The 13,699-nt window shown below is 51.9% G+C and overlaps 1 protein-coding gene across 9 annotated transcripts in view; it reads left to right on the forward strand.

Annotated features, from left to right (window-relative positions):
• POMGNT1 (protein O-linked mannose N-acetylglucosaminyltransferase 1 (beta 1,2-)) overlaps positions 1-13,699 on the forward strand; it is a 31,116-nt gene that overhangs the window by 17,028 nt on the left and 389 nt on the right. Inside the window, exons 1-22 of one of the 9 annotated variants that reach the window (XM_077958717.1) lie at positions 4,559-4,657; positions 5,119-5,288; positions 5,907-6,021; positions 6,142-6,260; positions 6,914-6,979; positions 7,070-7,183; positions 8,046-8,163; positions 8,356-8,454; positions 8,607-8,734; positions 9,082-9,152; positions 9,387-9,462; positions 9,637-9,720; positions 9,810-9,851; positions 10,067-10,125; positions 10,433-10,505; positions 10,587-10,715; positions 10,800-10,925; positions 12,238-12,302; positions 12,505-12,549; positions 12,782-12,917; positions 13,204-13,313; positions 13,414-13,529. In XM_077958717.1, coding sequence (XP_077814843.1) covers positions 5,169-5,288; positions 5,907-6,021; positions 6,142-6,260; positions 6,914-6,979; positions 7,070-7,183; positions 8,046-8,163; positions 8,356-8,454; positions 8,607-8,734; positions 9,082-9,152; positions 9,387-9,462; positions 9,637-9,720; positions 9,810-9,851; positions 10,067-10,125; positions 10,433-10,505; positions 10,587-10,715; positions 10,800-10,925; positions 12,238-12,302; positions 12,505-12,549; positions 12,782-12,917; positions 13,204-13,313; positions 13,414-13,501 — 1,983 coding nt within the window. In that variant the 5' untranslated portion in view covers positions 4,559-4,657; positions 5,119-5,168 and the 3' untranslated portion in view covers positions 13,502-13,529. Of the gene's footprint in view, positions 1-4,558; positions 4,940-5,118; positions 5,289-5,491; positions 5,684-5,906; positions 6,022-6,141; positions 6,261-6,913; positions 6,980-7,069; positions 7,184-8,045; positions 8,164-8,355; positions 8,455-8,606; positions 8,735-9,081; positions 9,153-9,386; positions 9,463-9,636; positions 9,721-9,809; positions 9,852-10,066; positions 10,126-10,432; positions 10,506-10,586; positions 10,716-10,799; positions 10,926-12,237; positions 12,303-12,504; positions 12,550-12,781; positions 12,918-13,203; positions 13,314-13,413; positions 13,688-13,699 lie in introns of those variants that run through there. The other 8 variants (XM_015138695.3, XM_077958697.1, XM_077958709.1 and 5 more) reach the window with 8 other exon arrangements.

Consider the following 13,699-nt stretch of genomic DNA (forward strand, 5'->3'; position numbering starts at 1 on the left):
ACAGAGAGCTGCAGAAGGCTTGGAAGTCTTCCTGGAGCAGAGGAATTGGGTCTAAAACGATGGCTGGATTTTAGTCAGACACACACACAACACCCCAGGGGCTAGAATTCAGACTAACGGAGTAGAAAGGGGCAACCAGTATTGAAGCTGAAGAGGTCCACATTGAGCTTACAAGCAAGATCCTCCTCCTTAAACTTGACTGTGCATATGAATTATCTGCGGATCGTATTAAAATGCAGTTCTGATTTTGTAAATCGGGGTGGGGCCTGAGATCCTGCCTTTTTTTTTTTTTTTTTTTTTTTTGAGACAGAGTCTTGCTCTGTTGCCCAGGATGGAGTGCAGTGGCACGATCTCGGCTCACTGCAAACCACTGCCTTCCCCGGTTCCAGCGATTCTCCTGCCTCTGCCTCCTGAGTAGCTGGGATTACAGGCATGCACCGCCACGCCCAGCTAATATTTTTGTATTTTTAGTAGAGACGGGGTTTCACCATGTTGGCCAGGCTGGTCTTGAACTCCAGATCTCAAGTGATCTGCCTGTCTCGGCTTCCCAAAGTACTGGGATTACAGGTGTGAGCCACTGGGCCCCGCCAAGATCCTGCATTTCTAATAAGCTCCCAGGTCATGGCCATGCTGCTGGTCCACGCTTCAAGTAATAAGGGACCACACTTTGATAACAAGGTTACAGAAGATGGTTCTGAGATGTTTGGGTTTTATTTAACAGGTAATGAACAGTCATGAAAACTTTGGTTTGTGTAGGCTTGTAATTCAAGTAATTCCAGCCCGTGGTTGCAGAAGGATTTACAATGAGAAGATAGTTACCCCTGCCCTACCCTTTCACACCTCTAGGCCCACTCCCAATTGGCAAAAAGTAACTTTTAGTTTTTGGGGGGTTTTTTGTTTTTTGTTTTTTTTGGTGTTCATACCCGTAATGTTATTGTTTAGAGTTAACTAAAAGTGATTGCCAACTGGGAGTGGGCCTAGAGGTGTGAAAGGGTAGGGTAGGAGTAAATATTTTCTTATTGTAAATCCTACCACTCCTTTTTTTTTTTTTTCTTTCTTAGAGACAGAGTCTTCCTGTGTTGCCCAGGCTGGACTCAACTCCTGGGCTCAAGCAATCCTCCTGCCTGCCAAGCAACTGTGACTACAGGAGTATGCCACCATGCCCAGCCACACTGCTTCTCAATTTTAAACATTCAACTGCTGTTTATTATCATATTCAGATAAATATGGATATATGGGTTTAACTCACACTCTGTAGTTCGTTTCCCCTACTGGCACTATTTATTTCTCTCTTTTTTTTTTTTTTTTGTCACCCAGGCTGGGGTGCAGTGGCACAATCTTGACTCACTGCAATCTCCCCTCCCGGGTTCAAGCGATTCTCCTGCTTCAGCCTCCTGAGTAGCAGGGATTACAGGCACGTGCCACCACGCCCAACTAATTTTTGTATTTTTAGCAGAGATGGGGGGGGGTTTCACCATGTTGGTCAGGCTGGTCTTGAACTCTTGACCTCGTGATCTGCCTGCCTCGGCTTCCCAAAGTGCTGGGATTACAAGCGTGAGCCACTGCGCCTGGCCTGGCACTACATATTTCTATCACTCTTTTTAGTTCATCTAATGGTTACCTTTGTAATTAATTTTTTTAAAATTATGTAGATAGAGTCTCGCTATGTTGCCAGCCTGGTCTTCAACTCCTGGCCTCAAGCAATTCTCCCACCTCAGCCTCCCAAAGTGCTGGGATTACAGGCATGAGCTACCATGCCTGGCCTACCTTTATAATTTTAAGTAACATCATTTTCCTTGGTACTTTTTGATCCATGGAAAGGTTTTAAGTTAGAGATAGAAAAAACCTTTGTCTTTTTTTTTTTTTCTTTTGAGACAGAGTCCGGCTCTGTCGCCCAGGCTGGAGTGCAGTGGTACCATCTTGGCTCACTGCAACCTCTGCCTCCCAGGTTCAAGCCATTCTCCTGCCTCAGCCTCCTGAGTAGCTGGAATTACGGAATTACAGGAGCCTGCCACAACACCCAGCTAATTCTTGTAATTTTAGTAGAGACGGGGTTTCACCATGTTGGGCAGGCAGGTTTCGAACTTCTCACCTCAGGTGATCCACCTGCCTTGGCCTCCCAAAGTGCTGGGATTACGGTCATGAGCCACCGAACCTGGCAACATTTGCCTTTAAAAAAATCACTGTGGATTTTGCAAGGAGAAAAGGATAGGAGGAGTAAAAATCTAGAGTCAAGGAGACTGGTTGGAAAGCAAGAAACTGAAATGGCCTACACCAGGGGCTGATTGTGAGGCTGAAGAATAATTAGACTAGAATGGAAGGCTTTTTAGGAGGTAAGACTGACAGGACTGGTTACATTCATTTATAGTGGCGTTCAATAAAAATTTGTTAAAAAATACAAATGCATGATTTCAACAAATGTTGTGGAGAGCTTACTATGTGTCAGTCTTTGTGCATGGTGTAGAGAATACAATGGTGAGCAAAACATACTTGGACTGGTCACTGGAGACAGACAAGGAGTCAAGGGTGACTCCCAGCTGTTTGGCCTGGTGCAGTTCACTGAGGAGGGGAACCCACAAGAGATATAGGAGTGAAAGGAAATGATTCCAGAAGTTGTGCTGTTGCATTAGAGGGGCCTGTGAGATGTCCTGCTGGACATCAGGCAGCCTGTAGCTCAGGAAAGAGGTTAGAACTGCCAATGTCAGTTTGGGCATCTAGACTGGTAACAGAGGTCATGAGAGAATGAGATCTTCCATGAAGAGTCAGTTTGAGGAGAAAGGAGGGTCAGGAAGGAACCCTAAGGGATATCTTTTAATTATTTAATTATTATTATTTTTGAGACAGAGTCTTGCTCTGTCACCCAGGCTGGAGTGCAGTGGTGCGATCTCAACTGCAACTTCTGCCTCCCGGGTTCAAGTGATTCTCCTGCCTCAGCCTTCTGAATAGCTAGGATTATAGGCGCCCATCATCACACCCAGCTAACTTTTGTATTTTTAGTAGAGACGGGTTTGGGCAGGCTGGTCTCAAACTCCTGACCTCAACTGACCAGCCCACCTCGGCCTCCCAAACTGCTGGGATTACAGGCGTGAGTCACGGTGACCAGCTGGGATATCTTTTTTAAATGCTAATAAAATGTGTTGGTTTTTCTTCTATTCTTATACATACTTACTAGGAAAGATCATCTATTTCTTTAACTCCTAAGACAAGTACTGTTAACATTTCATTTTGGGGGATATTACCCCACCATTCAGGAAGCAGATGGAATATGGAAAGCTCAAAAAAATCTAACTGGTCTTCTGGCTTCCTCTGTCTCCTTTCAACCCATTATCCACAAAAAAAGTAAAGGTTCTCTTAAAACATAAATTGGATTATATTGCTCCCCTGCCTAAAACTGTTCTATGGCTATCCACTTCAAACAAGCATCACCATCACCTAGAAACTTCTTAGGAATGCAAAATCCCACCCTGCCCCAGACCACTGAATCTAAAACTCTAGGGATGGAGCCCAGCACCTCTGTTTTAAGAAGTTATCCAGGTGATTCTGATGCAAGCTAAAGTTTGAGAACCATTGTGTTAAGCTAAGTGCTTTGTATGTATGATATTATTTAAACCTGGCAACTCTTCTGTATTGTTGCCAGCAGAGTGCGGTGGTTAAGAGCAGAATCTGGAGCCAGGCTGGATTTCAATTCCACCTCTCCTAGCTTTGTGACATTGGGTCTTATTTCTTTATCTGTGACAGGGATAATAATAACGCCCATAGCCGGGGTGGTGGTTCACTGCCTGTAATCCCAGCAATTTGGGAGGCCAAAGCGGTCGGATCACTTGAAGTCAGAAGTTCGAGACCAGCCTGGCCAACATGGTGAAACCCCGTCTCTACCAAAAATATAAAAACTAGCTGGTGTGGTGGCGCACGCCCATAGTCCCAGCTACTCAGGAGGCTGAGGCAGGAGAATCGCTTGAACCCAGCAGGCGGAGGTTGCAGTGAGCCGAAATGGTGCCACTGCACTCCAGCCTGGGCGACAGAGCGAGGCTCCGTCTCAATTAAAAAAAGAAAGAAAGAAAGAAAGAAAGAATGGTAATAGCGCCTACCTCATGGGGTTGTTGTGGAATTAAACATCATCAGTAAGGTGCTTAGAACAGTGGCAGAACCTGGATTTTAATCTCCCTTGGCCTCCAATGGCTGTGCATGCCCCAGGACCAGGTAACGGCCTTGTCCAGGAGGGGTATGGGGAGGCTGGTGTGTGTGCTGTGTCCAAGGGTTGCAGCCCCTCTGACCCTGGCGTGCCCTGTGATCTGGTCCAAGGTGCTAGGGCTCTGACTGGAGTCGGGTTTGCCATCGGCGGTGCTGGGGAGCGGGCTGCTCTCGTGCAGGCAGCAACACCAGCCAGCCGGGTTGCGAAGCTGCCTAGCACTGTCTGAGCATTCGCCTTAGTCGCTGGCTGCTGACACCCGACGACGCTGCCGCCGCCGCCCTAAGCACCGCCCGTCGCCCTCTCACCCCGCGGCGGCGGCGGCGGCAGCGGCGGCGGCGGAAGCGGGGGGGCGGGCCAGGCCGGGGCGGGGCCGCAAGCGGCATGGAGGAGGCGGAGGCCGCGGCTAGCCGGGCCGAACAGTGAGGGCCCGAGCGGGGCCCGAGCGGGGCCCGGGGCCCCTAAGCCGTGAGTGCCTCCGCGTGGGGGTCCGGAACGGGTAGCGCTGCCGATGCAGGTCTCCTGAGCCCTCGGGCGGCTCCGGGCCCTGGGAGGAGAGAAGCTGGGGTAGATAGGATGGGACGAGGGTTGAAGACTGGTGCAGGAGAGGTCGCTCTTTGCCCACCACATGCTTGGGAAGGCCTGGAGCTTGGTCCTTGTAGGGGCTAATGAACTTTGAGCCGATTATTTGGCCTACACCCCTGGATAGCCTTGATTCAGAGAGTTACTCCAGTCTCAGGGAATTTCCAGGTGATCCAACCCCACTGAAGGGTTTCCTGCCAGCCCAGAGAAGTTGAGCCACTTTCCCCATGTCACACAGTATGGGTGCTTGCAGGGAAGAGTTGCTGGGAGGTCCTCCCTCATCTCCCCAGAAGGCATCAGACTTTGGGAGGAGCATCTTACCCCATGTGGCCCTCTGGTCCCGTCAGATTCCTGAAGCCATGGGCTGGCCAGGACATTGGTGACCCGCCAATCCGGCATGGACGACTGGAAGCCCAGCCCCCTCATCAAGCCCTTTGGGGCTCGGAAGAAGCGGAGCTGGTACCTTACCTGGAAGTATAAACTGACAAACCAGCGGGCCCTGCGGAGATTCTGTCAGGTATAGAGATGTCCCAAACCGTCGCCAACCAAGGGCTTCCTCCCAGCCTCCTCCCCACCTAAATCAGGCACTGGGACCCACATTGGCCAGCCCCAGTTGGAAAGGGGCAGCAGGTTCCTAGAGGGGAGACCTCTATGTGTCATGTCCGTATACGTAATGGTTTGAACCCAAAGTTCTGGAATCGGAACCCAAGCACAACTTCTAAGCTTCTGACGTAAGCCTGAAGTCTGATCAGGATGGCTTTGCCCAGAGGCACACCTCTGTGAGGCAGTTAGGGCCAGGACCCAGGTCTGATCCCCAGCTTGGGTCCCTGGGCCTGGCTCCATCTCTAGAAACCAACAATGGAGGGGACCAAGGAAATCAAGGTCTCAAATAGAAGAATACAGGAGCACTGGGTAGGGAGGGCCCTAATGGAGGGGGAAGTGTCAGGGGAGGTTCCCTGGGGAAGGTGGCTGTGAAACTAGGCCCTGGTCAGGGGAGTAGAGCTAGGCAGACAGAGGAAGAGACAGGACCCAGGTTCTCGGGATGTCTTCACTGCAGCCAGGGCCCTCCTTTCAGAAAGACCCTCTAGGATCCGAAGGAGGGGCTCCTCTTAATCATCCCTACCCCTCCCCTCAGACAGGGGCCGTGGTTTTCCTGCTGGTGACTGTCATTGTCAATATCAAGTTGATCCTGGACACTCGGCGAGCCATCAGCGAAGCCAATGAAGACCCAGAGCCAGAGCAAGACTATGGTAGGGCCAGGCTAAGGATGGGATAGGGGGCCGTGGGTCTCACAGCTGGAGTGGCAGGCAGACCCTAAGGGGTGAGACTCTGCTGGAGAGACTATCTCCATGACCTGTTGTACCCCACAGATGAGGTCCTAGGCCGCCTGGAGCCCCCACGGCGCAGAGGCAGCGGTCCCCGGCGGGTCCTGGACGTAGAGGTGTATTCAAGTCGCAGCAAAGTATATGTGGCAGTGGATGGCACCACGGTCAGTGGGCCAGGGTCTGGTGTACAGTCACTCCATTCTGCTCAGGGCATGGTCCTCTAGTGGCAGGGTGTACTGCCTAAGTGGGAACTGCAACTCTGCCAGTTTCTAGCTGTGTGACTTTGGAGTCCTCAATTCCTTATCTATAGACTGGGACTAATGATTTCTACTTGTCAGGATTCAATGAACAGTTTGTGAAGTTTCTTGTATGTAGTGGGATCTCAAAAGTAATCATTCATAATAGTAGAAAGTCAATTCATTGATTTATTTTATAATCATCCCCTGGTCCCTTCTTTGGCCTCAGCCTTGTGCTGGGCACTGGGGACCTGAAAGTAATCAGACCTGGCCCTACCTTGAGGGGTTCAGTGTGGTGGAGGATTGTGATATCTCCAGGATGAAGCATAGACAGCAAAGGCTCTAAGAGCCATGAGAGTCATGGAGGGGAGGGTTGTAGAAAGACGTGATTTCTTCGGATGGGAGTGCTATAGAGGCTTTCTGGAAGAGGTGGCCTTCAAGCTGAGTTGGAAAAGAACTGTGTGAACAGAAGCATAGGCAGGAGGTGATGTTTCAAGCAACTGGTGTTTTAAGTACCCCCAAGACAGAGATACCTTGAATGCCAGAGTGAAAAGTTGGACTTTGTCTTTGCCACTGTGTAGGTGCTTGAGGATGAGGCCCGGGAGCAAGGCCGGGGCATCCATGTCATTGTCCTCAACCAGGCCACGGTGAGGTTCTAGGGGTGGGTGACCCAGAGGACTGGAGCTGGGCTCTTCTTGCTGATGACACCAACTCACCAGAAGTGTATCCCCTGCCAGGGCCACGTGATGGCAAAACGTGTGTTTGACACGTACTCACCTCATGAGGATGAGGCCATGGTGCTGTTCCTCAACATGGTAGCACCCGGCCGAGTGCTCATCTGCACTGTCAAGGTCAGTTATTCTGTCCTGGCCCTGACCCCTACTCCCTAGCTCCAACCCTGCTCCTAGCCCCGGCTTCTCTGCCCCTCATATAACGTAGTGGGAAGATTCTCTGAAGGAAAGTCACTCAGGTTCCAATCTTAGCCTTAACATTTTTATTAATTCAGCAAATAGTTATTGAGCAACAACTGTATGCTAGGTACTGCTGTGGGTGCTGAAGATACAATGGGAAACAAGACAGAGTCCCCACCCTCGTCGAGCTTACATTCCAACAGTGGGAGGTCAACAAAAAACAGCCAAGTAAATGTGGATAATGCTAGTAAATGATAACTTATATAAAGAAGAAAATAAAGCAGGGGATACAGAATGATGTGGGGGAGGGGACATTTTAGAAAGGGAAGGCCCCTGCAAGGAGATGATATGTGAGCAGAAAGCTGGGGAATTGAGGAGTGAGCCAGGTGAGTATCGGGAGGAAGAGCATTCCCGTTGGAAAGAATGGCAAGTGCAAAGCCCTAGAGTGGGAAGGTACACGGCATATTGGAGGAACAAAACGGATGCCAGTGGAGGTGGAGCAGGATAAGGGAGGAGAGTAGGAGAGTGGTGGGAAAAGAAGGCAGAGAGTGGCAGGAGAGAGAGGTGCAGATTGTGTGGGTTTGTGGAAAGGACTTATTAGCTGGATGACCTTAGATGACGCAGAATCTCTCTAAGCCTTCAGTTATTATTTTTTATCTGTGAAAGAGAGAAACCATAGAAGGTTATTGCGATAATGTAACGAGCTGATTTAAGTAAAAGGTTGCTACATGGTTGGTGCTTTGTGAGGCCAGGTCTCCTGGAACCATGCCAGTCAGGCTAACTACCTTCTCTGGTCCTCCAGGACGAGGGCTCCTTCCACCTCAAGGACACAGCCAAGGCTCTGCTGAGGAGCCTGGGCAGCCAGGCTGGCCCTGCCCTGGGCTGGAGGGACACATGGGCCTTCGTGGGACGAAAAGGAGGTGCCGGCACCACAGGCCATCCACTCTGTAGTATCAAGGGCCTGGGAGGAGCAGAACCCCAGGAGATGGGGTGGGGTGGGGAACAAATAGGAGCCAGTGGCAGTGGGTTGGATCAAAGTAGGCAGGGAGATGGGAAAAAGCCCCCAAAGTGGTGTCTGGGCCCCCATGGCCCTCATTCCTGCCTCCTGCCAGGTCCTGTCCTCGGGGAGAAACATTCTAAGTCACCTGCCCTCTCCTCCTGGGGGGACCCAGTCCTGCTGAAGACAGATGTGCCGTTGAGCTCAGCAGAAGGTGGAGTTAGTAGAGCATGGATGGGGCAGGGCCTGGGCTGGGGGAGGGCATTTAGATCCTCTCTGTGGAGCTTTATTCCTTTGATTGTTTGCCTGGGGCTCTTCAAACCCTGCTGGCCCCATGCCTCCATGACAACCGCATCCTTCCCTCAGAGGCAGAGTGCCACTGGGCAGACACAGAGCTGAACCGTCGCCGCCGGCGCTTCTGCAGCAAAGTTGAGGGCTATGGAAGTGTATGCAGCTGCAAGGACCCCACACCCATTGAGTTCAGCCCTGACCCGGTGAGTGGAGCCTTAGACAGTGAGGTTTGGGCTCCTTCCCAGCTCAGCAAGGGGGCCCCAGGAATGATCTAGGTTGGGCTTTCCCTGCCCGAGCCTGGGAGAGAACCAGGGGCAGGATTTACACTGCACTCTGAAAGACAGGGCTAGGGTGAAGGGGCAGGCCATGTGAGCAAAGCTCAGCGTTGGAGTTGGGCTGAGTGTGTGGAGAGCCCAGAACAGGGAAGATCCTCTATCCCTTCCCTGTCTACTCCAGTCTGCACCTACCCTCACCTGAGAACTCTTCCCTAGGTGGGGATCCCAGTTTGAAGGGGGAATAAGGCAAGAGCTAAACGCTGTTTCTCCCACAGCTCCCAGACAACAAGGTCCTCAATGTGCCTGTGGCTGTCATTGCAGGGAACCGACCCAATTACCTGTACAGGTGAGCCTGGGAATGGGCTATCCCCAGCACTGAACAGGAGGGTGCTTAGCAAGTGGGAGGGTACTCAGGTCATCTACCTCCAGGAGGAACTCTTGAGGTGGGCACAAAGGCAATAGATTCTAGACCCATTCACCTCTGTGGGTAAGCATGGGGAATCTGGGCCCAGCTGTAAACACAGGGAAGCCTGAGTTGGGGGGTGACGAAGAGACCCTAACCTATACCTGGGCTCCCCAGGATGCTGCGCTCTCTGCTTTCAGCCCAGGGGGTGTCTCCTCAGATGATAACAGTTTTCATCGATGGCTACTATGAGGTGAGCAGGGCTTAGGGGGTGCCTTGGGTGGAGCACAACATGAAGCAGCAGTGATTGCCAGAGACGGGCAAGGGGGACCGCCCAGGCAAGGGCTGTGAAATGTGAAGGCCTTAGATTGCAGAGGTGGGCAGGGGGAAAGTGACCTCACATGGTGAGCAGTGGCCGTGCCCCCAGGAACCCATGGATGTGGTGGCACTGTTTGGTCTGAGGGGCATCCAGCATACTCCCATCAGCATCAAGAATGCCCGCGTGTCTCAGGTACTGTGTAGGCAAGGGGGGATGGGGCAGATACCTGGCTCTGCCTTCTACCCTAAAACTCATGTGCCCTATTCCCACCCCACTCCCAGCACTACAAGGCCAGCCTCACTGCCACTTTCAACCTGTTTCCAGTGAGTACTAAGGATACAACACTTGGGCCTGGGAGGGGGAAACATGAGCGTAAGGTCTGGGCCTGTTAATATGGCAAACTCTTCGCCTCACTGGGCCTCATCCTTCACATCTGGAAAATGGGGGTAATGCTGCCTGCAAGAATATGGTTGGGGGCAAAGGAGATCACAGGATGGAGAGACCCCCTTGGGGCCATGATGTCCCATTCCCCTTCCAGGAGGCCAAGTTTGCTGTGGTTCTGGAAGAGGACCTGGACATTGCTGTGGATTTTTTCAGGTGAGGGGAGTCTCTAGGTTTCAGGTGAGGTCCCTCGGTCTGCAGGGAAAGTCAGTGAGGTGTCCTAGAGAGCTTTCTGGAGGACATGAGCTCACGAATGGGGGCAAAGCCTGGGCAAAGGTAGGATGGCAGGTGATGGGGCTGCTGTTGAAGGTAGAGTGGATGAATGGAGACAGTGGGGATTTGGGGGAAGGAGGTACTCCAGGAAGGAGGTGCTCCTGAGACCCAGCTCCAGCTCTTCCAGCATCTCTGTGTGACTAGGTTTATCCTTGCCCCTCCCTGAACTCTTTGACCCCGCCTCTCTCAGTTTCCTGAGCCAATCCATCCACCTGCTGGAGGAGGATGACAGCCTGTACTGCATCTCTGCTTGGAATGACCAGGTAGGCTGGAATGGCCAGGGTTTAGCAGGTGAGTTTATGAGGCCTCAGCTAATACCTCCCACTATGGCCCCCTGTCCCCAGGGGTATGAACACACGGCTGAGGACCCAGCACTGCTGTACCGTGTGGAGACCATGCCTGGTCTGGGCTGGGTGCTCAGGAGGTCCTTGTACAAGGAGGAGCTTGAGCCCAAGTGGCCCACACCGGAAAAGGTAACTGTCAGGGTAGGATGAGGGGGCTGGAGTCCCCTACCAAGTGGAAACATCTTAACCTTCATCGTGGTCCATGTCTGCCAGCTCTGGGATTGGGACATGTGGATGCGGATGCCTGAACAACGCCGGGGTCGAGAGTGCATCATCCCTGACGTTTCCCGATCCTACCACTTTGGCATCGTCGGCCTCAACATGAACGGCTACTTTCATGTGAGTGGGAGGCAGGGAGCAGGGCACAGTGTGGCATGACAGTCAAGAACAAGAACATGGACTCTGAAGCAATCTTAGCTCTGCTACTTGCTAGCCATGTAACCTTGGGGAAAGAGCTATCCTATTTTTACCTCAGTTTCTTTATCTGAAAAATGAGGATAAAGGGCTGGGCGCGGTGGCTCACGCCTGTAATCCCAGCACTTTGGGAGGCCGAGGCAGGCGGATCACGAGATCAGGAGATCGTGACCATCCTGGCTAACGGTGAAACCGCGTCTCTACTAAAAATACAAAAAATTAGCCGGGCGTGGTGATGGGCACCTGTAGTCCCAGCTACTTGGGAGGCTGAGGCAGGAGAATGGTGTGAACGCGGGAGGCGGAGCTTGCAGTGAGGTGAGATCATACCACTGCACTCCAGCCTGGGCAACAGAGTGAGACTCTGTCTCAAAAAAAAAAAAAAAAAGGATAAAATACTACTACCTCACTGGGTTACGATATTTTGAGGTTTAAATGAGTCAATATATGTAAAATGCTTTGAATTATAAACATGTATAAGGGTCAGCTGGTATTATTTTTATTTTTACTATTCTTAGCACTAGACTATGGGTGTCTGGGGAGAGTATTTCTGCCTCTAAGTACTGGTCCACCCCTGCAATCTCTGCTCTTTCCTGTTCTGGCAAATGCTGGAGCCCATGCTTTAGCCTGAGGAGAACAGGGAAGTCCCTAGGTACCCCCACCCCACCTGGCTGCGTTCAGAGGACCATTCCCCAGTTACAGCAAGGGAGGCCTTGAGCCAGCCCAGCCCAAAGGAATAGATAGCGTCCAACTTGGAACCTCCTAGAAGCCAGAGGCCCCTCAGAGGCTAATACAAGAGCCCCATTCCTCTCCCGGAGAGGGGCAGGCACTTCCCTCAGGTCACTCTCAGTACCAGAGTCAAAGTAGTTTTCTCCTTCCCAGCGCAGCCCGTCCCTTTGCCCAGCACCTCCTGCAGGGCCTGTTTCTGACATCTGTGGCTCTAGAACAGCAGGCCCAGGGAGAACTACAAGAGACAGGGACTACTAGTTCATGGGTCTGTAGTACAGTAATGTCAGCTGCCGTGACAGCATGAGCTCTCCAGCAATGGTGGAGGCCAAATTAAAGCTAGTAAGAGCTTGCTGCGGATGCTGCAAAGAGGATGGAGAAGACAGGGGAAATTAGAGGGCTCTTTACAGGTCTAGGACTTCATTTGTGTGTCTAACAGATGTGTGGCTGGTCAGCAAGTGGGTGTGGGCCAGACAATGTGAGGTGCTGATTTTTACTCTCATACCCACTCCAGGAGGCCTACTTCAAGAAGCACAAGTTCAACACGGTTCCAGGTGTCCAGCTCAGGAATGTGGACAGGTTGGGGCTGGCAGCAGGGCAAGGGGTGGATATCTAGGAGATTTGGAGGCCAATCCCTGAAAGTCCCTTCCAATCCCGGGCCTGTGTGTTTACTCCAGCCCTGCTGCTACAGATTCCCATGTGACCCCTTGCCCTGCTCAGTGCTACCCATGGGACCTGAGGGCCTGCCCACTCCCCTGACCCATTTCTCCCTCCTCTTCAGTCTGAAAAAAGAAGCTTATGAAGTGGAAGTTCACAGGCTGCTCAGGTATGGCCTAAGACAATTGGGGTATAGCAGGGAGCAAAGAGTCAAATACTGGGGATCTTGGCCCCATAATTTACAGGGTTCTGTACAAAATAAAAATCAGGGACCTTATCTCAAACATTATTAAGAACTTCAGGGTGGCAACAGCAGAGCATTCAACCAAGTACAGGGTCCTGTGGGACACACCCATGAAGTGGGCCCTATCTTGGCCATATTCTCCCTCCCTCCACTGCAGTGAGGCTGAGGTTCTGGACCACAGCAAGAACCCTTGTGAAGACTCTTTCCTGCCAGACACAGAGGGCCACACCTACGTGGCCTTTATTCGAATGGAGAAAGATGATGACTTCACCACCTGGACCCAGCTTGCCAAGGTGCTCCAATACCATGCCCACCCTGGAGAACCCCTGCCCCTCACACATGTACTGCCCCAAGATCCAGGGAGCCTTTGCTCTGGAATCTTCAACCTCAGAACCTCCTCTTTATACTCCTAGAACCCCTCTTCCAACCTCCTTGTCCAAATTCATATTCCAAAAGATGCTATCTCTTGCAAATTGAGGTGGTTTCTGAGGAGGGGCGGGGGCTGAGCCAAAGCGTCTTCAGTGACCCCTCCCCACAGCTCTCTGACCCGTGTCTCTGTCCCCATCCCACCCTCACCAGTGCCTCCATATCTGGGACCTGGATGTGCGTGGCAACCACCGGGGCCTATGGAGATTGTTTCGGAAGAAGAACCACTTCCTGGTGGTGGGGGTCCCGGCTTCCCCCTACTCGTGAGTGACCCTTTTCTGCCCTGGGAAACGGGAGGCCTAGTGAGATCCAGGGACATAGCTAATGGCTTCTTCCCTATACATCCTTGTATTATTTTCCCAGAGTGAAGAAGCCACCCTCAGTCACCCCAATTTTCCTGGAGCCACCCCCAAAAGAGGAGGGAGCCCCAGGAGCCGCAGAACAGACATGAGACCTCCTCCAGGACCCTGCGGGGCTGGGTACTGTGTACCCCCAGGCGGGCTAGCCCTTCCCTCCATCCTGTAGGATTTTGTAGATGCTGGTAGGGGCTGGGGCTACCTTGTTTTTAACATGAGACTTAATTACTAACTCCGAGGGGAGGGTTCCCCTGCTCCAACACCCTGTTCCTGAGTTAAAGGTCTATTTATTT

Source organism: Macaca mulatta, chromosome 1, assembly GCF_049350105.2.
Source record: "Macaca mulatta isolate MMU2019108-1 chromosome 1, T2T-MMU8v2.0, whole genome shotgun sequence".
Taxonomy (NCBI): domain Eukaryota; kingdom Metazoa; phylum Chordata; class Mammalia; order Primates; family Cercopithecidae; genus Macaca; species Macaca mulatta.